This window comes from Delphinus delphis, chromosome 11 (assembly GCF_949987515.2).
Source record: "Delphinus delphis chromosome 11, mDelDel1.2, whole genome shotgun sequence".
NCBI lineage: Eukaryota > Metazoa > Chordata > Mammalia > Artiodactyla > Delphinidae > Delphinus > Delphinus delphis.
Window position 1 is genome coordinate 63720841 of NC_082693.1, and position 24562 is coordinate 63745402.

A 24562-nucleotide genomic window follows, 5' to 3' on the forward strand; every position below is an offset into this window, starting at 1 on the left:
AAGCAGCAAGAGTTAAATTTTCAAAATGACAATCTAATAATTTTCATAGGCCAACCATTCCATTAACCTCCATACATTAAAAAACCCTTGAATGGCTTCCCAATGTTCTCAGTATAAGGAAATCCTTAAAACAGCCTGTAAGGCACTGATGGTTTGGTCCCAGCCTACACATCTGTAGGTGCAAACTCACACCACCATCCCCTTCGCTCTACTAGCCATACTGAAAATTTAATTACTTCAGTACATCATGTACCCTCCCACCACCAGGCTGGTTTGTGTGCTTGCCCTTCTCTCCATCTGGAACACTTTTTTCTCCCATTTTTGCCAGTTAACTACTAATCATCCTTCTGTTCTTGGCTGAAGTGTTACTTCCTTAGGAAATCTATCCTTAGGCCCTGTCACTTTCTTTTGTTACACAATTTTATAAAACCGTTTCTTTATTTCAGGATAATGGTTTCAACTTAAAGATTATCCATTGATTTGTATCATTATATGATAAGGTCTGTCTGGAAGATGCTCATAAGAGCAGGGACAGGATCTCCATCTCCACTGCCCATGAGCAGAACTTCACTACTAATTTAAGCACAATTCAGTGTTCAGTTCTTTACTGAACGAATGAATCTTATTCCTAACATAAACTGACCTCCTACCTTCCTTTTCTTGTTGATTTGGCTTGTAAGAAAGTGGGTGATTCAAACAGCTGCCAAATACCTGGGGACATGTACAAATACCACACACCTTCCTCCTCCACAACAAACTTCATTAGGTTTATTCAAAGCTTACAATATGAAGAATCATGATCTTCAGAATTCTAGATTATTTTGTTGCCAGGACTTATTTCTTAATTAGTTCCATCCTTAACCCTTAACAGCACTTGAACTATCTCACAAGTTTTTCGGTTACCTAGGAAATACTATACTGTCCTGGGAAAAGCTATATTCTTTGTTTGGCTGCTTCCTATTAACAAATAAAGAAAAGATTTCACATGCACGCACAACACCCTCCCCCCCCACCCCACATCTACTCAGTGCCCCCTTTTAGCTCAACCACAGTATTACAGTACTGGCCTGAGAGACTTAAATGTGCAGGAAGTCCTGGGTACTTTCCCTTTTCCTTCAAATAAACAAATAGCTTTTTTTTTTTTTTTTTTTTACATCTGGTGTGTTAGTTTCTGCTTCATAACAAAGTGAATCAGTTATACATATACATATGTTCCCATATCTCTTCCCTCTTGCGTCTCCCTCCCTCCCACCCTCCCTATCTCACCCCTCTAGGTGGTCACAAAGCACTGAGCTGATCACCTGTGCTATGCGGCTGCTTCCCACTAGCTATCTATTTTATGTTTGGTAGTGTATATATGTCCATGCCACTCTCTCACTTTGTCACTGCTTACCCTTCCCCCTCCCCATATCTTCAAGTCCATTCTCTAGTAGGTCTGTGTCTTTGTTCCCATCTTACCCCTAGGTTCTTTATGACCTTTTTTTTTCCTTAGATTCCATATATGTGTTAGCATACGGTATGTTTTTCTCTTTCTGACTTACTTCACTCTGTATGAAAGGCTCTAGGTCCATCCACCTCACTACAAATAACTCAATTTCATTTCTTTTTATGGCTGATTAATATTCCATTGTATATATGTGCCACATCTTCTTTATCCATTCATCCAATGATGGACACTTAGGTTGCTTCCATGTCCTGGCTATTGTAAATAGAGCTGCAATGAACATTTTGGGACATGACTCTTTTTGAATTATGGTTTTCTCAGGGTATATGCCCAGCAGTGGGATTGCTGGGTCGTATGGTAGTTCTATTTGTAGTTTTTTAAGGAACCTCCATACTGTTCTCCATAGTGGCTGTATCAATTTACATTCCCACCAGCAGTGCAAGAGGGTTCCCTTTTCTCCACACCCTCTCCAGCATTTATTGTTTCTAGATATTTTGATGATGGCCATTCTGACCGGTGTGAGATGATATCTCATTGTAGTTTTGATTTGCATTTCTCTAATGATTAATGATGTTGAGCATTCTTTCATGTGTTTGTTGGCAGTCTGTATATCTTCTTTGGAGAAATGTCTAGTTAGGTCTTCTGCCCATTTTTGGATTGGGTTGTTTGTTTTTTTTATTGAGCTGCATGAGCTCCTTGTAAATTTTGGAGATTAATCCTTTGTCAGTTCCTTCATTTGCAAATGTTTTCTCCCATTCTGAGGGTTGTCTTTTGGTCTTGTTTATGGTTTCCTTTGCTGTGCAAAAGCTTTGAAGTTTCATTAGGTCCCATTTGTTTATTTTTGTTTTTATTTCCATTTCTCTAGGAGGTGGGTCAAAAAGGATCTTGCTGTGATTTATGTCATAGACTGTTCTGCCTATGTTTTCCTCTAAACAAATAGCTTTTTAAATTCTACTTACCATTAATTACCAAAAACTGAAAATTTAAGTAAGTTATTTCAATAAACTGATTCAATTATGAGTTTCCAGGAGTAATATCCAAACATAAAAATCTCAACAAAAAGATTATTTTTAATTAAATATAAATAAATAACCCAGTACCTTTTTAAAGTCAGTTGAATCATCCTTTTCTAGCCTGCTACTGTAAGGTTTTCTTTCTTCTGAGTAACTGTATGATCCAGAGCGACCCAGCAAGGAATCATACCGATCACTAGCTGATGTAGAACTGATTTCATATCTTCAAAAGATGAGTTTGAGTCAAAATCTTTATTATAGGCTTTCACAACTTACATTAACATGCATCCTAGTATATTAAACTAGATATTCCAAAATAGTAGGTAATATTCTCCTTCATCGGTTATCTAATTAACTTTCATGATATATAATAAATAAATGGGAAGTTATTTTTAACACTAATTTCCCTTAACTAAGAAGGGAAGTTCAAAATCTCTATATTTGAAAGTCAAAACTGGTTTTACATCATGATGAATTATTTCAACAATTTTAAACTGTACATTTTTTTCCCCCACATTTTAATATCTCTAAAATCAGAACAAGGCTTACAATTGATGGGTATTATAGTTTAACTGGTAGCACTTTTCCTTTTTTTAAGTGGCATACAATTGTATTTTAAAATTAGTAACATTTTAGATGATGAACTAACTAGTCTATCCGAAGTGATAGATAGTACTATGCCATTTTATATAAGGGACTTGATTGTCTGTGAATTTTGGTATCCGCTGCGGAAGCCGGGGCGGGGCGGGGGGTGGGGGGGAATCCTGGAACCAATCCCTCAGGGATACCAAGGGACAACAGAACAGTTTGTCCTAAACAAGAAGAACATATCTCATTTGAAAATGAGGATCCTCTTATTATCTAGTTCTGAATTTGTGTTACTTTTTCTGATAAATGCTACTGCCTCTACACTTCAATTCAATAGAATCATCAGTATATAAAAATTTGTTCTTAGTTTTTACAAAGCTTTGGTTAACAATTATGGGCAAGAGGAACAAAAATTAGATTCAAGGATATTGTGGAGGTTCTCTGAAAAGATGAACAATTTGAGCTAGATGATACTTTTAAAAAGTGTCTTCATTGGTTTTCTTTTATCTGAAGCAGGGATAAGAGAGAAGATTCTGAATACCTAATGAAATAAATTTCTGGTGGGTTTCATCAGTCTCTGATGTGAATAATGAGATGGTCAGTGTTGAAGTAACTTAGGATGGTTAGGAAAACTAAGAAAAGTTATCACTGTTGCAAAGATCTGAGAAAAAGTCTTTCTTAGTGACTTACTATAACTATTGAACTAGAAGTAAAGCCATTGATAAAGAAAGCTATTAACACTTATCAGGTCATCTAAATATCTACAGATTTTTTTATTATTAAAATAATTCTACCAACTTAAAAAATTTATAAATATCTAGCAATATATTTTTAGAAAGGATAAAAATGAGTAAAAGGTCAGTAAAAGAAAAGAAAAAAAAAAAGTAAAACATACCTAGAAATGGAATCCGTCTATAAAGAGAGAAAAACATAACCATAACTAAATTTTTATGCTTTCATTAAAGTAACTTATTGATTTATCAAGAAAATTTAACATCAATACTATTTTCACACTATTAAACTAACACCTATTTATTATATACACTTTAATGTAGTTGTTCTTACAAAGAAATTCTAGAACAGTCACTGTATATTTCTACTTGTCTAATACTATACGATTACATTTGCCAATTTATAGTCATATTTTGTGAATTTCTACAAAATGGCACCATACATTATTTTTTTAATTAGAAGGAAAAAAAAGAGAGACTAAGACATATCCATTACTTACAACCTGTTTAGCAGGAAAAAGTAACATTTATATTAAGAAATGCAAGTTTATTATGGGACATCTCAAAGCAATTATCTTTCCCATTTTTGTTTTTGAGGCCATCGGAGACAAACAAATGAATGCCTAAAGTATTTTATGTATGACAGTATATACATATTTTGCTTAAAATTTATTTTCTGGAAATCCAGCTATACGTTCCTTCAAAGTTTAGCAATTAGGAGACAGGAAATTATAATTAATTTTCTTAAGCAAGTGGTATGCTATACTGAAGTTCCAAAACTCTTCTTATCTAAATAGTGAAATGATTAATAGGATAAAATAGTCTTATTGAATTCAAAGAATTTTTTGGGGATGGTCATCTTTAGCTCTTTCTCTTTCTACTGAAACACGCAATCTATAATTTTCTATAAAATAACTATTCAGAAACGGTTTGTTAAATTTCTGAAATTAGATATTTATACTTACCCTGAATGCACTGTGAAATTACTGGGTTCCTTTGGGACTGTCTGAAGTCTCATTCAGACTAAAAATGTCTTCCTAAGTCTATTTAAGTTTCCTTTGCAAAACCAATTTCTTACCTGCTTCCTATTTTTTTGATGCAATGCTTTACTTTATTGATTTATTCTTTAGTTTTATAATAATGAACAATTTTGAAGTTAAATTTCAATTTTCATGATATCATTCAAATTCATAAGCTGCTAAAAGAGTAGATTTTGAAAGTTCTTATCACAAGAAAAAAAACTTGTACTTATGTGTGGTGATGATGTTAACTGGACTTATTGTGCTAATCATTTCACAATACACAAATATTAAATAACAACTTTGTACATGTGCAACTAATATAATGTTATATGTCAATTATATCTCAATTTAAAAAAAGAGCAGAAACAAACAAAAGATATTATTTATCCAAATTCAGGAAACTAGCCACACATGAAATAAAATGTATACATATCAAATGAAAACATCACATCTCACCTCACAGTCTGCACTCTGGTTCACTGATTTAAAATTTAAGAATAAATAAAAACTCCAAGTAGTCACAGAAATCACTCAAATTCTATTTCTTTGCCTTTAAAAAGCATGGTTTTTAAAGTATTGGTTATGTTTTATATTTTAAAAATTGTAGTAGAAAGCACATAAAACAAAACATACCATGTAAGCCACTTTTAAGAGTATAGTTCAGTAGCGCTGACAATATTCACACTGTTGTGCAACAGCTCTCTAGAATTTTTTTCATCTTGCAAAACTGTGATTTTATACTCATTAAACAAATCCCCATATCCTCCTACCCCTAGCTCCCGGCAACCACAATTCTACTTTCTGCTACCCATGAGTTTGAACACTCTAGGTACCTCATTTAAGTGGAATCATACACTATGTGTTTCTTGTGACCTGCTTATTTCACTTAGCATAATGTCCTTGTGGTTCCATGTGTTTTAAAATTATTTTTCCAAAGTAAAAATGCCCTTTAAGTTTTTCTGATTACAGTACCATAAGCTCATATAAAATACCACAGTATAAAAAGTTCCTCTATAATTCCCCATCTCTCAAACACCCTAGATAACCACTGTTAATCTTTTCTGTATACATATCTTTGTGAACACATAAAATATCTATCCATGCAAATACATTCTGATATATTCCCAACTAATAGACAATGAGGATGTTTTCAATATTTTGCTTCAAGAGCCATGCTGCTGTTAACACTTTAGACTTGTTTTTCCAAACTTAAGTCATTTCATTGGGAATATATTTCTCAAAGTGGAATTGCTAAGCTAAAAGGCATGAACTTTTTCTCAAGCCTTCAGATTTGTACTGCTAAACTGATTTCCCAAGAAAACATATTAATTATAATCCCAAAATCTTATATGAAAATGCCTATTTCAATACTAATCACGCCAAACCTAAGCATTATTAACCTTTGCCAATTTCACTTTTGTATTAATTGTTTGGTTATTAATGAGAGTAAATGTACTTTAAGCTTGTTGGCCATTTATATTTCTTCTTTTGTAACATTTATAAATTTCATGGATTCTGCCTCTGTTTTACTGTCTTTTAAATAGTACAAATATCTTTTAAGTGCTACAAAAGAGGGCTAAGCTTATTTACTTTTTAAATATTTATTTATTTATTTATGGCTGCATTGGGTTTTCATTGCTGCGCACAGGCTTCCTCTAGTTGCGGCAAGTGGGGGCTACTCTTCGCTGCGGTGCGTGGGCTTCTCACTGCGGTGGCTTCTTTTGTGTGGAGCATGGGCTCTAGGCGCACGGGCTTCAGCAGTTGTGGCTCACGGGCTCTAGGGCACAGGCTCAGTAGTTGTGGCGCATGGGCTTAGTTGCTCCACGGCCTGTGGGATCTTCCTGGACCAGGGATCGAACCCGTATCCCCTGCATTGGCAGGCGGATTCATAACCACTGCACCATCAGGGAAGTCCAGCTTATTTACTTTTTTTTTTTGCGGTACGTGGGCCTCTCACTGTTGTGGCCTCTCCCATTGCGGAGCACAGGCTACAGACGCACAGGCTCAGCGGCCATGGCTCATGGGCCCAGCCGCTCCGCGGCATGTGGGATCTTCCTGGACCGGGGCACGAACCCATGTCCCCTGCATCGGCAGGTGGACTCTCAACCACTGCGCCACCAGGGAAGCCCCAGCTTATTTACTTTTAACTGAGCAAATGTGTCTCTATTTTAATAAGGGCATCTTTTTTGCCATTTTCTAGCTTTACATGTTTAAATAATCAAATCTGCTAATCTTTTCTTTTTAGTTTCTCGCCTTGGTGTCTGTCTTACTTAAATTTTTGATTTATTACTAATGTTCTTTTCATGGTAAAAGTTTTATCATCCAATAGTTTAATGAAAGCAAATTATAATAACCCAAGCAACAGAAGCCCCATTTTTGGAAAGAATGAACCATATTATGATAAAGTAATTCAAATTTCACCTTAATTTTAATTTATATCTTGAAGGTAGCTTCACAGGTAATTCAAAATATTTAACAACTTTTCGGCAACTTACAATTTAGTTTGAAGCGAAAAAGTATATGCTACAAAGCCATTTTTCAAATTGGTGAACTGCGATTCTATAAACTGAATACAAGTTTTGTTTATCAAACACACTTCTGAGGTAATGATAAAATGCACCGAACAATTGTATTGCTCATACTTTTTCACAGAAAAAAAAAGGGCTGATGCTACAAATTTTCATAAGAGAGCAACACTTATTTAGTGGAAGCACTTTTCTAGTCTATTGTAAAGACACTATGGGTTAGTGTCTTAACCTCCACTCTTCCTTTTCCTCATGGTACAGCAGTCATTAAGTTTAGATGAGATGGTACGTAGCCCACATTAGCAGCAAAACGGCTGCAATATATCAGTGGTAGGCCTTGTCTGACATAGAGGGTTGTGTAATATAACTGAATTATAAAAAATTCTCTTTGTTTAATCCAGTTTAAGCTGGGTTTTGCATTACTTGTAACTGAAAAAAATGCTAGAACAAAGTAAGATCCAAACAATCCTCTAGTTTTAAAATGAACAAAGACTATTTAAATTGTTTGGAACTAAGAAAAATTTTCTTCATAGAAACAATATTCTACTCAACCTTAATGTATCTCATGTATAATTTTAACAGTAAAACTTAAATACAACATATATCAATATGCTTCAAAATTTGTAAGCCAGAAAACTTTGTAAGCCAGAATATCTTTCCCCTCCTATCCCAGCCTGCTGGGATAGGAGATCTGGGTGATATGGCAGTGAGAAGGGTCAGCTGGAGATGGTTTACTAATTCCTTTGCTTTTGTTTACCTGTCCATTGTTTTTCCTTGAAAGATGGGAGTTCATAGTGTACCAATGGGCAAGGAAGATGATGGACAAGTTTACAGAATATAATAAAGAAGAGGCATAGGTGAAATGGGGGAGTGCTGACAACTGATAGGCAAAGGGTTTAAAAATGACAAAACTTTTGCCCTGCAAATAATTTACCCTTGTTAGTAATTAATTTCTCAATCTGTCTGGCTATCTAAAGGTAAAATAAAAGTAACTTTTGGGTCAAAATAGGCCCTAAGAGTAATGTCCAGAGTCACCTAGCACAGAGAACCAACTTCTGGGCACTTCACATTATTGTAGATTCCTGCGATTGAAAGTAATTTTAACAGCTTTATGTAGAAACGCCAAGTCAAAATGAAGAAAATATGATCAGAATACGATTTCAGGCTAGACAGTGCTGAGTATAAAAGATTAAGACTAACTTATGTTGTACAGATCTACCCTTATGTGAATACAGCTCTTCTAAGTATGTCAGCTTTGTGCACAGCCAAACAATAGGGAACAGAGGGGCAAAAAAACTAGTGGGAAGAAACTTTCATCATTTGCTAGCTATGCAACCTTGTCATTCAAACTTGCCTTAGTTTCTTCATCAATACTGAGGGGGCGAGGTGGGGGGGCTTTTCCTGAAGATTATTGAGGAAGATCAGCTGTGATAATGAATGTAAAATCCTTTAGAGACACTATATTTCTAAACAAATGTAAAGCAAGTTAAAATGACCTATTATCTTCTCCAGAATACAACTTTGCCATTTACAAAACTAAAGTCTGGATCTGGTAAGGTATGCACTACTTCTGGATATTCTTTAGATACTTTTCTTTGGTCAAAGGTTATTACAGGTAGCCCCTGCTTTTCAAAAGTTCGTTTACGCCACTTTGCTTTTACGAAAAAAGGCAAAAAGTGCAAACAGTACTCAACATGTTTTACAGCGAGCCATTATAGAGGCAGCACACCCTCAGCAGCAAAAGAGACACCGCCAAGCTCCTTCCCTGGGAACTACACTCAGTTTAAGCTGCCACAGCTTTGGACTGTGTCTTTGAGCACCGCGATTTATCTCAATTTATCTCTTGCATCCGATAGCAAGATGTGTCCTAAGGTAATTCCCTCTTCACTTTATGTGGCTTACTGAAGATTATGGAACACTCTACTTTTGGACAGCAGTGGAAAACTGTATTCTCTTCTTTGTTTTTTCTTTTCAACTTTGAAGGTTAATTTACATATTTCTTTTCAACTTTGAAGGTTCATACAATAAACTACATCCACTTAGAGAACACAGTTTGATGAGTTTTGACAGTTGTGTATATCCAAAAAAATACCTCTACAATCAAGATCTAGAACAATTCCCAATGTCTCTAAAATACTCTTTGTGCCCCTTTCCAGTCCCTCCACGCCTGATTCCAGAAAACCACTGATGGTCTACCCCCAGCAGGCAGGTACAGTGTGCAGTAACTGTCTGACATGAATAAATATAAACACAAGTAAAAAGTAACCCTTAAAAAATACGAATACTTCTAAATACAAAAAATAATGTTATTTACCTGAGTTTCTTTTTTATTGGATCCCTCTTCTGTATCAGATTGTTGTTCTTGTTCATTTTCATCACTCTAAAATAGATTTTAGAAAAGTAAAGATAAATTTCAAACGGTTAATATTTAAATACATTAGGGTTTTTGTAATTTAAAAGGACCCTTGAGAAAAACCTAACAGGAAATGGATCAAAAGGAAAACTTTTTTAAGTGTGACATTTTTTGCCTTATTTAGAGGAAGCCTATTTTGTCTGCATGGTACAATATAAGTAGGTTAGTGTATACGGTGAAGAAAGACCATCTACCTAACATTCTGATTTAGGAAACACATACTGGGGATGAGGAAGCTGGAGGCTTAGCATGAAAAAGATGATACTCAATTTTATATTGTAATGTTACGGCGTGTACTTTAATAGTCAATATAGATACTATGTAGCTGCTCAACTATAATGAGGGAGCAAAAATAGGAAACTCATTAAGTAAGGAAAACTCTATTCTATAAGCTTGGCAAGATTTATACAATGGTCCTATTATATTTAGGTAGTTCAGCTATCTAGAAATTTTTTGGGAATTTACGGCACACCAAATAGAAAACTAAGGTCTCAGTAGGCTAAAAACCTAGACTCCCAGACAATAGGAATGTTCTACTAGAAGGCCTGAACATCTCAACAAACCATAAAGGACTGAAAGAAAAGGGAAATTTGCAATCAAACATATCTGGCTCAGGCTCACTATAAAAATACCGCAGGCTTTAAAACTAAATCATCCTATTTCACACTGGTACAGCTATTTTCAGCTCTGTGACTTAGTGTAAATTTATTAAAAAAAATTTTGAGCCACAGTTATCTCCTCCACAAATGGGGATAAAAACCTTATAGAATTGCCCTAAGGATTATAGAGGATCTTTGTACAAACTATCATGTGGTACCTAGCAAAAATGATATGTGAAGTTACTAAGTGAACAGGAGAAATCAATGCTCCTAATGCCAGTATTACTTATTAATATAAATGTATTAATTCCGCAACACGAACTAATTGTCTTTATGCGTTACTGTTTCATGGAAGAACACAGGAACTGGAAATTTAAAAAGTGGGGAGGGGGACTTCTCTGGTGGCACAGTGGTTAAGAATCCGCCTGCCAATGCAGGGGACACGAGTTTGATCCCTGGTCCAGGAAGATCCCACATGCCGTGGAGCAACTAAGCCCATGCGCCACAACTACTGAGCCTGCACTCTAGAGCCTGTGAGCCACGACTACTGAGCCCGCGTGCCTAGAGCCCGTGCTCCACAACAAGAGAAGCCACCGCAATGAGAAGCCCGTGCACTGCAACAAAGAGTAGCCCCCACTTGCCGCAACTAGAGAAAGCCCGAGCGCAGCAACGAAAACCCACCGCAGCCAAAAATAAATAAATTTATTTAAAAAGAAAAAAAAAAGTGGGGAGGCTCAGAGGTCCTGAAAAGTAGTAACTAAGAAAAAAAAAAAAGGAAACCTAATAATATAACAGAGTAAAAACACTACCTTATCTTTGACAGAGCCCTTGGTTCTTTTTGTATATTTTCTGACATAGGTTCAATCATGAGGCCATGAAAAGGGAAGGAGACTTGTGCTGATGGTTGATTAGAACACAATTCAACGCAAGCTCAAATTAAAAAGATGAGTATTGCCCATATGGATCTCAGGAAGAATTCTTATAATGCTGGTTAAGTGTATGACTCCAGAAAGTGGATTTTTGAAGGGAGAGCTGGTATAAATAAAATTGGGGAAAAATAAATACCATATAATAAAACTTTGCCTGTTAACCCCCTAATACATATAAGTTATTAAAAAGATAATTTTTAAGTAGTAAGAGTTACTATGTTAAGGTGCTAAGACTGTGAGGTTTTATGTTACTCCTATTAAAATGTTACTGGGCAATCAGTGAGAATCAACCAGACATCATGTACTTCCTGACAGAGGACAAAACACCCTGCCAAGAAAATACTGAACCAAAATCTGATCATTTTTCTACCTCAAACTACCAATTTATAGGAAACATAAAAAGCTACATGACTGTGTTAAACTACAGTTCAGGGATATAACCTAGTTCATTAAAAAATAACTGTAAGAAAAAAAGAGATGGAGGACATAACTGATTACAAGAGACTTTAAAGAAATAACTAATCATAATGTATGGTCCTTATTTGGTTTCTACTCAAATTAGCAAAGTATAAAATTAGAACAGGGACTTCCCTGGTGGTCCAGTGGGTAAGACTGTGCTCCCAATGCAGGGGGCCCGGGTTTGATCCCTGGTCGGGGAACTAGATCCCGCACGCATGCCGCAACTGAGAGTTCACATGCCGCAACTAAGAGTCCTCATGCCTCAACTAAAAGACCCCGCATGCTGCAACTAAGACCTGGCGATGCCAAAATAAATAAATAAATAACTATTTAGGACTTCCCTGGTGGCGCAGTGAGAATCTGCCTGCCAATGCAGGGGACACAGGTTCGAGCCCTGGTCTGGGAAGATCCCACATGCCGTGGAGCAACTAAGCCCGTGCACCACAACTACTGACCCTGCGCTCTAGAGCCCCCGAGCCACAACTACTGAGCCCACACCCCGCAACTACTGAAGCCCGTGTGCCTAGAGCCTGTGCTCCATAACAAGAGAAGCCACTGCAATGAGAAGGCCGAGCACCGCAACAAAGAGTAGCCCCCGGTCACCACAGTTAGAGAAAGCCCATGCGCAACAACCCAACGCAGCCAAAAATAAAACAGTCTATGGCAAAACTGAGAAATCTAACACTAAATGCCTACTGAGGAGGGTCTCGCAACAGAGCAAATAAATTCTAGCCATATGCCCAGAAAGATTCAGGAATTGTAGATTTAAAAAAAACCAAAAATAAATAAATAAATAAAATAACTATTTAAAAAATAAAATAAAATTACAATAAACCATTTATGGTAATATGAGTCAACAGGACATTAAAACTGACTGAATATTCAATATTAAGGATTTATTGTCAATTTATTTAAAAATAAACATGATCATGGTATTGTGATCACTTATTATATGATAACGTATTGTGGTTACTTTTATTATTTTTTAAAAATATTTTTAAAAAAGGTGTCCTTATTTCTTAAAAATACAGACTGAGGGCTTCCCTGGTGGCGCAGTGGTTGGGAGTCCGCCTGCTGATGCAGGGGACGCGGGTTTGTGCTCCGGTCCGGGAGGATCCCACATGCCACGGAGCGGCTGTGCCAGTGAGCCATGGCCGCTGAGCCTGCGCGTCCGGAGCCTGTTGCTCCACAGCGGGAGAGGCCACAGCAGTGAGAGGCCCGTGTACCGCAAAAAATAAAAAAAAAAATACAGAATGAAGTTTTTACATATAAAATGATATTACTAAGATTTTCTTCAAAATGATATGGGAGTTGGGAAAGTCGTGGGGATTTAGTTTAAACAATAAATACCTGGGGTAGGGCCATATACTTTTTTATGTTTGAACTTTTCTGTATTAAAAAAATTTTTTAATGAAAAAAAAAATCAACTGGCTAAAAAAACAATCCTCCCAAAACCAAATTATTTTTGCCTTCGTGTAGGTATATGTTGTATTGAAACAGTATAAATTTCACTTTAACCACGTTACCCCACAGCTCTTCTTTCTCTTGCATATGAATATCAATGTCAGGCATACAATCAGGAATCAAGAAAAAAAATTAAATTTATAGGATTGTTATAATTTGATAAGTAAAGCACTGCATCTATCCAGCATCACTTGAGATGGAAATAATTGTTATGTATATCATAATCATATTCATGAAAATAGGATTAAATGTAAAGCATCTTTCTTTCAGGAACCGCTAAGATAAATGAGCAGTTTAGCCATTATACAATAATCAACATTTGTACACTGAGCTGCAGCCATTATTTTTTTTATTCCAATATTGGGACAGTATTCTTACTTTTAATACCAGAAATCTAAGTAGTTGTTTATTCTTGTAAAGAAGAACTCTTCTGATTTAAATAAGTCAGCTCAAACACATAGTGATGATCTAAAGAATATATAATCTGAGGCATATAAGAAATCATTAGTGTACATTCTTGGAAAGATTAAGCATACTATCAAGTAGTTATATTTTAATAGGTTCTCACATCTTGTGTCCAGAATGAAACTCCTGTAGATCTTCTTTTCTCTCTTGGTCGCCGTCGTTCTCTGATTGATTTAGGTTGTGATTTATCTTCTCCCTCTTTTTCTTCTTCTCTCTTTTCTCCCTCTGTTAAGGATTAAAATTATTCATATGGCAGCCATGTATCTTGATAGTATTTTGCAGTGTGACTTAGAAAATAATTCTAAGTCAACCTCCTTTGTGAAGCCTTCTAAAATTCTCTAATCAGAAATAAATTTTGCCCCTCCCAGGGCTCCTATAACATGTGGCTTAAACATGTATCTGTATCTCTCATTAGATACGTTTTTGAGAATCAAGATAAGAACTGATTTAAATTACTTCATTTTTCTAGTGCCTAAAACAAGAATTTTGCTAAAAAGACACACTTACTATTTGCTGAACAGAAAATAATTGAATCCTATGAAGAGAATGGGGTCCCAGTTATTAACATCTGACAGGAAGATAGTTATTATACCTAACATTAACACTTCAAGATAGTTATTATAACCAAACAGTGCATAATGATGGAACAGCTAGTGGGCATGATACGAATTTATCAGTTTCTGCTTCTACCATTCCCAGTCTTCCTTCAGCAGTAGAATGAATACAGTAGTCATTGAATTTTCTATTAGTATCTAAGAGCAAACCTTTTTTTGTGTTGCTGGGAAAAAAATTATCTTTTATTAAAAACAAATCAATGTAAACAAATGTTAGTCTTCAAATTTGTTCCCTTCCTGGGATAGTTAAAATAGCTTCAGACTCACATACTAGAAGAATATTAGGGCCTCTGAATATGCTGTAAAAAGTAGACAGGGCTTCCCTGGTGGTGCAGTGGTTGGGAGTCTGCCTGCCAATGCTGGGGACACGGGTTCAATCCCTGGTCCAGGAGGATCCCACATGCCGTGGAGCAGCTAAGCCTGTGTGCCACAACTACTGAGCCTGCGCTCTAGAGCCCACGAGCCACAACTACTGAAACCTGAGTGCCTAGGGCCCATGCTCCACAACAGGAGAAGCCACCGCAATGAGAGGCCCGCACACCGCAACAAGGAGTGGCCCCTGCTTACTGCAACTGGAGAGAGCCCTCGCGCAGCAATGAAGACCCAATGCAGCCCCCCAAAAAAAGTAGATTGTAAAAAAAAAAAAAAAAAACAAAACAGACATATGGAACAAAGTAACGTTAAAAATGATTTTTAAAAGGCTCCTTGTGTCATTGTCTCCTTGCTGTGAAGAAAAAGAAGCAAAAGAAACCCCAAAATTACAGTATTAAGAGGGGTTTTAAAGTTGCTTTTAGAATTAGTTTACAGCAAAGGTCGCAAACTCCAACATAGAGAGTGGCCATCCAGGTTACATAAAGAGGTAAAATGGGCCAGGAGGGCACTACTCCAAAGGGGTGGGGGTGGGGCTGCTACTACTTGGCTCTAATCAATTGTTGACCTGTGAGAATTCAGAGCCAGTGTTGCCGTATCTTCCAACTTTTCAATAGAAGACAGAAATCTGAACTTTTATGCAGATACCCCTAACTTTAAATGTTTGCTCAAAATTTTTACAAACATTAGATGGGTCTCACACTTACTGGTTTAAAGAACTGAAATATTTCAATGACCAACAAAAGAAAAGCCAGCTGGAAGTTGAAAATAATTTAATTTTCTGAGTTTATTCCTACATGATTACTGATATTATCATGACTAATACTATGAAATTTTGCTTTTTTAAAAAAAAATGTTAATTAATTAATTTTATTTTTGGCTGCGTTGGGTCTTTGTTGCTGTGCGCGGGCTTTTCTCTAGTTGCGGCGAGCAGGGGCTACTCTTCGTTGCAGTGTGCAGGTTTCTCATTGCGGTGGCTTCTCTTGTTGCAGAGCACGGGCTCTAAGTGCATGGGCTTCAGTAGTTGTGGATCACGGGCTCTAGAGTGCAGGCTCAGTAGTTGTGGCGCACGGGCTTTGTTGCTTGCCGGCATGTGGGATCTTCCCAGACCAGAGCCCGAACCCGTGTTCCCTGCATTGGCAGGCGGATTCTTAACCACTGCGCCACCATGGAAGCCCGAGATTTTGCTTTTAAAATATTAAATACCTACAATTAGGAATAATTTATTTAGTAGCCATCTCTTATTTAAAGGAGGAGTTAATTAGTGTTTACATAGGAAGCTTATATGAAGTAATAGGAAATGTTAATAGCATCAATATGCCAATATACAGCTGAAAAAGAAATCTATTTCTCAAGAAATAAGCATAAAAATAAGTTTTTTTGGCAAAGACATTACATAAGTTAAATGATTTTTGTTTAAAACAATTTCACAGAAAACAGTTAAAAGATATCTACATAATATGCAAGAAATGACTTGAAACATTAATAAACTGCTCCTAGAAATAATCAATAAACTGCTCCTAGAAATAATCACCCCACCAGTTCTTCTATACTAACTTTTCTATGTTGATGGACATAAAGATTTTTGAAGGCAATAAAGATATACATATCAATGCCAGACCACATTATTTTCTGTTTTTATTTTCTACTTTTCTCATTCTCAACCATCATGTTCTTTCTGGTTAGGTAGAATGAGTCCCAGTTTAGGATGTTGTTACTCTTCTGTTAAACTACTAGGAAAAACCAAGTCAAAGAATTAATCTGAAGGAAACAAAGTGTTTTCAAAATCTGGTCTTCTTACCTCTTTCATTTTCCTTTGTTAATCCTCTGGAGTAAGCAGAAGTTATACCTACAAGACTATTTGGCCTGTTTAGTTGACTTGAAGCATAGAGTGAACTGCTCATGGTAGAAAGTGAAGAGGATGGAGTGGTTGAACTTGAAGTTGATACTGGTCTGTAGCGTTGATAAGTCTGTGAAACATTAAAATTAACAACCATTTGAAATATAAACATAGATAAAAACATGTAAGACACTTAAATTCATTTCAAAGGAAAAGTAACGTTCTAATCATGTCAAAATAATTTAGATTTCCAGTTAAAATCCTTATGAATATTTTGTATATGGTTTGTTAGTATATAAATCTCTTGCATTTTGAGAATCACAAGAACTATCCGTGCCACCTGATCTAGCGCTGTTGTTGGTATACTATTACCTCATCATATGTTCTGGAGTACTTTTGTTTATATTCATCTTCTCTAGATGTTTCTGACTCCTTCTTTTCTTCTTGCTTCTCTTTATCCTGTTTTTCTTTTTCTTCTTTTTCTTTTTCTTCATTTTCTTGTTCTCTGGTTCGGGTAGAACGACTCCTTCCTATCGTTTTCTCAGCTTCCTGAAGATCAGTCAATGTCACCCCCTGCACGCAAAAAAAGATAAATTTAATTATGAGAGGCATTAAAGCTCATTTCAAAGGAATATTTTATAAGTAGATATATTAAATATGAATGTATTAAAAGTCAAATATGCATGTTTGGAATTGGTTTGCAAATTGAAACAATTTCTAGTCACATTCATTCTATGAAGAATCATCATGAGCAAGCACAATAATAGGTACTGGGAAAGAAATAAAATATGTGCGAGAAATTGTCTCTGTATTCAAGAAATTAACAGAATAGCACAGGAACTGACCATATGAATATAAATATTCCCAAGAAGTTCAGAGAAAGAAGGAAAAGCCAATATATGCATTATTTATGTATTAAATTTATATATATTTATGTTTCTATATATGTATATGCACACAGAGAAGATTTCAGTAAAGAAGTAATTTTTGAAGGTTAAGTCTTGAAAAGAATAGGTTGGATTTCAAGAAGTTAAGGCACGAAGACAGAAAAAATATGTTAAGTAATGGCAAGGATTAAACACTTGAATCTAGGGACTTCTCTGGTGGTCCAGTGGTAAAGAATCCGTCGTCCAATGCTGGGCATGTGGGTCTGATCCCTGGTCGGGGAAATAAGATCCCACATGCTGCGGGGCAACTAAGCCCGTGTGCCACAATTACCGAGCTCGCGTGCCTCAACAAGAGAGCCCACGTGCTGCAAACTATTGAGCCCATGCACTCTGGAGCCTGTGCGCCACAACTACAGAGCCCACATGCCCTGGAGCTCACGCACCATAACTAGAGAGAGAAAACCCGCACACCACAACTAGAGAGAAGCCCACACGCTGCAACAAAGAGCCCACGTGCCTCACCGAAAAGATCCCACATGCCTCAACGAAGATCCTGCGTGTTGCAACTAAGACCCAAGGTGGCCGAAAAAATAAATAAAATAAATAAATAAACAGTTGAATCTGGACTTTGGAGCCCCTCAACTGTAGGAAAGGGAAGACACGAGAGATATAGGAGAGAGAATGGCAAGTGGGTAAGAAGATGATAACTAGCTTGAGTGACATTTTTCTCATACTTGTATATCAGCTTTTTGATATACCTAATATAAAAGACCTATTTCCCATACCTTCCAAATACGCATAGAATTCTTTAATAATTATGCGACATCATATATGATTAATTTTAACACTGATCAAATATCCTGAGCCAGACACTATATTAGGAATAGAAAAATAAATACTTAAAGAGATACAAAGGCATATGCTACTTAGACGAAATGTAACATTAACAGTATAGCCACATAAAAAGGCTACGGTAGGATTACTAAGGCAACTTTTATTTTTTAAGATTTACTCATATTATATAGTGACATCAGTATTTTCACAGAAATGTGAAAAAGGGAAAGATAATTTATTTTGAACTTTTATATATTATACACATTAACTATACCTGTGTTGATCTTCTAGACTGTCTTGCTTGTCTAGATCTTGCTTTTCTTTGGGATTCAGACTCTTCATCTCTAACAGGAGTGAGGTATGATCTACAGTAATAAATAAAAATTGTCACTTGGAGATGCAATACCTGTGAATATAATTATACACGAATGTGCGTAAGTGAAACATTTAAGTTTAGCATTTTAATGGATTTTAAGAGTCTTCAGAAAATGATTAAACCCACTCTGAAATTCAACAATGCAATTTGATAGTTTTTTAGATTGGAACTACTCATATTAACATATTTTTAAAGTTCTTCCTAACCACAGTTTTGGTTTTTTTTAAACCATGTTAACATCATTCCTCTTAGCTCCTTTCTTGATTTTCTGCAACACCATCCTAGATGATATGTGAAGTTACAAGGCTAAACTCTAGACTGTCAATGTCTTCTTATGGTAAAGGACTGAATGTAATATTTAGGATATGGGATGACTAGTGAGGAAGCAGCACTCCCTGCATTCTTGTCATTGTGCATTTACTAATAATGTTTTTGGCAGACATCACACTCTTGTTCATACTTTAAGTTCTCTAAAAATTCAAGTGTTTTTATATACGAATTGCTTTAAAATCAGCATCTTATTCTTGGGTCACTGATTTTCTGATACAGAGAAGAGGATTTGGCATTTATGTTCACTAGATTTTATACTATAAATCTAAGCCTATGTTCCATCCTGTCACACGGTATGCACAACTTCAAAAGCATGCACTCTATGTCAAGAGGTAAATAATGAATTAAAGGGTTGAACAAGCAAAGACAAGACAGAGCCCTGCAACATAAGAAAACTTCCCTCTAATGATCAATATTATTCGGGAAGTTCAATTGTTAACACTTTATCTAGTTATACTACTACCATCTAGCTCACATTTCTCAGAGAACATTCTGAACTTGAGTATCTCTATTTTCTGTTGTTCATTAAGTTTATCAATAACCTATCATCATACCCCTATCTCCAAATGCTATTTTTTAAAAACTCTCATGTTAACTTTAGTGTTCTTCTCAATTTGTAATTCATTCTGCTCTTTAACCTCCCTGATACTATTCACATATTCGTAACAAACTTTAGAATTTATTCTTTGTTTTATGCCTTATGTTTTATTTTTTCTGTGTCCTTTAAAGCTCTAAGTTCAGAGAGTATAACACATCTTCAAACACCTTACAGTTATTTACAGTTCCTTCAGAATTCTTTTTAGAGAACTCTCATTCTTTTTGATACATAGGAATGCGTCTTTCCCTCCAAAATCTTGAATTTTTTGGAATCTGTCTCTCTAAAACTAGAATACAGGATTCATTATTCCTAGGATTTGTCTCCTTGGATAACTAACCCTAAGATGACATAGTCATTTCTCACCCAAGATCCTGGTTGCCTCAATTTCATCAATTAACTACTACTTATTGGTTAAAGTTAGTTCTAGAGGACTGGTTCTTCTTGCTTCTACTCTAATCACAGATAAACTGTAAAGCAAGGTAAGTCAAGAAATTCTCAAGAGGGTGTTTTTACTTGAATGAGACATCCAGCAAACTTAGATGAAAATCCCATCACTTCTATATTCTGACTTGTTTTTATCATCTGCTTTGAGAAAGTATCACTTGTGTTCTGTATTCGGTTGAATAACTTATGGCACTATATCATAAGGATAAAACTTTTTTTTCTCTTTATCCGTATGTTTTCTATCACTTTTTACCTCTAGGTTTCTAGAATATCCTGAATGATTATGTCTTTTTGCTATCATAATAGCACTACATTTATCTCATCAATAAGGCACAGCTCATCAAATTGAAACATTTCATTGAAGAGCTCTATTCTACCAAATTTTGTTTCTATTAAAAACTAGTACTGACTTAAGTTCATAAAATAAAATTTTAATTTTTTTAATTAAAAAAAATTTGTCTCCCTAAAAGTGAAAGGCAAGGGAGAAGTCACTAAATAAAACATTTTGCTTATCACCATTTCCGTAGTTTAACTTTCTCTTAGTTGAAATTCTGTATGGCTTCATCTGTACCAACACACAAACCCAGAGATGAATACAACTGGTAGGATACCTGCCCTCTCTCCATTCTATGATGCTCAAAAGCTTGATATTCCTTTTTCTCCCATTGTTTTATTATTTCTATTGTCTATACATCAATTCTCTTGAGTTTTAAGGTTTTTATTCAGCTGTAACAGATACTTTCTCATTTTTATTACAACTCCAGTGATTTTTCTGGGACAAGAAAGAGGATAACCAATAAATTTGTTATTAGAGTTTAAGAAACATTAATTCTGGAATACAATTTTTGTATTGTTTGTTGTAGAAGTTGATTATATAAATGTGGAAAATACTATACATTCTAATGTTCTCCAGGAAAATAACATATTAAAGGGTCTGAAAAGGACTAAGGGAAGAAACCTGTTTAACTGTGTTTAACTCAGCATTTTCCAAGACCATTTAAGCAGGAAAAAGTTTTTTTTTCTTTTGTGGTACACTTTTAAACGTGTAAAAGTTCTCTGTGAAATATTAGCCTGTAAAATGGCTATTTTTTTTCATCCATTCATTTAACACTTATTTATGCATCTACTGGTCCTATGCAATTTACTGCCTTTTGGACTTCCACCAGATGAGGAAAAAAAAATAACAGAAAGAGAAGAAACCTAAATGTGATAGCAAATCTAGTTTAACAAAAGTTTATAGCAGCCTAGACAGCTGCATGTATCACTTCAGCATTTCATGAGCTGCTCTGAAAGTACAAATGGACATGAAAGACTGAATTCTTATTTCCATTATGTACAAAGTTTTCATATATAGTTTAAAACAACTGCATTGTCACTATGCCCCTTTACCCCATGGCAAATAGCACTATCAACCATCACACTCTCTCCCAAGAAGCCTAGATTCTTTTTCAATACTTTCAAGCTGCCATGAAAGTTAATAAATCTATTTATCATATCTGGTTTAACATATGCAGGTTAGGGGCATAAAAATTACTAGCTGAAAGACTTGTAAAATCTGTTCATTTAAAATTTCCATACAAACATTTGCTCCAAATTAGCATAAAAACCTAGCCTATCGATTTGTAATATAGGAAATATATTTGACAGTCCCCATCTGAAATTCAGTTCCTTTCTCCTCCTTGAGGTGTCTATACAGAGCAGATCTCTAAGAACAGGATGTAGAGGAAAGAAATAATTCATATTTTTAATATGTGTTTAATTCCAAAGAGGTGATCATCAAAAAGATGGCAGAACATACCAAATTGCATTACTATATCATATTGTCATACTGATCTCTTTTGTATAACTGTATAGGGTATATAATTTTACTTACTAGTCTTAGATTGCCCACTATTTTCTGAACAATCCAAAGGTTATTCTTAAATTAAGGTTTTTTCCCTCAGTAAAAGCAATTATTCTATATATTATTTCCCTGACATTTATTGGCTGAAATATTTATATTTATTTATAATTATTATATTTTGGTTAGTCAACCAAATTAGATCTCTAAAAAACTGAATACCAGCCCTTGCTTCTCACTCAGCATTTTTCCTTCCAGAGGGAAAAAAATAAGTAGACAAATGGGAGCTGGCTGAGCCAAGGGAAAATGGTAGAAAAGAGTAGTTGTACCGAACCATGTGAACTCATACTACAAATACGAAGTTATTAGTAAGGTACTGTTTTGCAGTTTGAAAAGACTATGGAGAATTAGAAATGCCTAAGCAATGAAAGAATTTGCCATCTTGCTCCACCTACCTATCTATCTATCTATCTATCTATCTAGATATTCTGCCACCCCGCGAGGCTTGCTGGATCTGTTCCCTGATCAGGGATTGAACCCAGGCCATGGCAGTGAAAGCCTGGAATCTTAACCTCTAGGCCACCAGGGAACCTCACCATGCTCCATCTGTTTAAAGCTACCTTCTCCTCCCTGCTCCCCAATGCCTCCTCCCTCCAATTAATCAATTGGAAATCTTTATAAAAACAGAAAATTTTCATCCAAACCTGATCCATAAAAACAGGAAAATTCAACAATAATGTGGAATTTAATAGTGTACACAGTAACTTTACATAATATCTAAAAGTACATATGTAAGGGTACCTGAAAATGGCATAAATGTATTAGTATCTTTTTCAGCCACAGTATATTCTTAAATCACCATACATACATTTGGGGGCAAATTTTCAACTATATACATTTTGAAACCATTAATGAAATTTAATTAAAAAGACAAACAGGGGAATTCCCTGGCAGTCCAGTGGTTAGGATCTGTGCCTTCACTGCTGAAGGCCCTGGTTCAATCCCTGGTTGGGGAACTAAGATCCCACAAGCCAAGCAGCATGGCCAACCAAAAAAAAAAAAAAAAAAAAAAAAAAGACAGACGAGGCCAAAATTGCAAACAGTTATTCGACATGAAACAAAACACAAACATTAATATTATTGCACACATCACTGAAGCAAGTAAGACAAAATTTCTGTAATGTAGACCCGGAAAAGTGTCAATAGATATATTTTATTTCTTATGATATGAGAACCTGCTCTGTCCTAACAATATCACCAAATATTTATTCTCAATCTTAAAGTCTTCCGGGATTTATTCTAAAAGCTGAAACTCAATACTTTCCAACAATATAAAAAATAAAGAAATCTGAGGTTAAGAATCATAATTTGCTTGTTCTGAAACAACTGATGATTTTGGGGAAACAATCACTGGCTTTGTCATTGGAAAAACTTTTTTAAAGTATGGAATGCTAGATAGAAAGGATTCTAGAAGTTAAAAACTATATAAATTAAATATCTCATTTTACAGAAAAATAAATTCTAACCCACAGAGAACTCTTACCTTAGGATTAAGGCACAGCAAGGAGTAAAAAACCAAGACCTCCTGAACCTTTTCCCCTTCAGCTCCCCACCTCCCCAAAAACCAAAGCCCTCAAATTCATTTTCACTAGAAGAGAACGATGAGTGCCTATGAAACTCTAATTTCTGTAGGCTATGTGGTCTCATTGAAAACACCTCAAAAACCTAAAACTGACTAAACTTAAGAGAAAAACAAGAATAATTAAAATATGATATGACCTATACTGGTATTCAAAAATCACAAAATGCTAACTGCTTGTAGTGCTGTTAGAGAAGTATCATTAAATTTCACCATAAGAATAGAAATGAAGCATAAATATATTGACAGAAACTAAAGATGTAATGATAGGAAAGAAAACTTTTTTTTAATTAAAAAAGTTTTCAAAACATTTAACATTTTGTTACTTTTCATATATTCACCACAAATATTACTATAAGGATGCTACTACTTACAACAGGCCACGCACTTTGCTAGGCATCAGAGACAAAAGATGTATAAGACTGTATATGAATACTATGTGCTAGAAATAAAACCAAATTAATCTGGTTGGTATTTTAGTTAAGGAAAATATCAGCTATGTAGCTAATTTTTCAAGAATAAAATATTTAAAGAGGTTACGTTTAGTTTCCTAAGATGTTCTTTCTCAAGAGGGAAAACCAAATTCAAAGCTAGGACTATGCATGATATAGCAAATAGAACCCTGGACTGATTCTCCTGTAATATTGGGCCTAGCCTTAGCTCTCAATCTTACTAACCACATAAAAGTGGAAAAGTCACTTAATATCTCTGGAACTCAGTTTCCTTCTGTAAAGGATATCATAAAAGATAATAGGTAAATTCCTTTCCACATCTATGATTCCATACCAATTGGCTGCAACAGGAAGAAGTGAGCAATGCTCATAAAAATGTTTTAAGCACATAAAACAAATTCACAGACCCTTTAAAAAATTTAATTAATAAGTGCCTTCTATGTACCAGAATTAAAACTAAGTGAATGTAGTTAACATACTTAAAATTATTTGGCTTACACATATGCATAAGAAGCCATTCTTCACCAAAAGAATTTTAAAATGAAATTCTCAAAAATAACAACAACAAAAATCGCTAAACATGCATCAAATTTCTTAATAATGAGGTGGAAGGGGGAAACAATGAGAAGAATAAAAAACCTGTTTTTGTCATGTTACATCTAGTTTTCCATGAGTATGAGTTGTTTA

At 35.3% G+C, this 24562-nt stretch overlaps 1 protein-coding gene across 2 annotated transcripts in view; it reads right to left on the minus strand.

Annotated features, from left to right (window-relative positions):
• PPP1R12A (protein phosphatase 1 regulatory subunit 12A) overlaps positions 1-24562 on the minus strand; it is a 149685-nt gene that overhangs the window by 14508 nt on the left and 110615 nt on the right. For both annotated transcript variants that reach the window (XM_060025304.1, XM_060025303.1), the window contains 7 exons: positions 18471-18561; positions 16848-17048; positions 16437-16605; positions 13756-13877; positions 9638-9703; positions 3941-3957; positions 2545-2680 (listed from right to left, as the gene is read on the minus strand). In XM_060025304.1, the coding sequence (XP_059881287.1) occupies positions 2545-2680; positions 3941-3957; positions 9638-9703; positions 13756-13877; positions 16437-16605; positions 16848-17048; positions 18471-18561 (802 nt within the window). The remainder of the gene's footprint in view (positions 1-2544; positions 2681-3940; positions 3958-9637; positions 9704-13755; positions 13878-16436; positions 16606-16847; positions 17049-18470; positions 18562-24562) is intronic.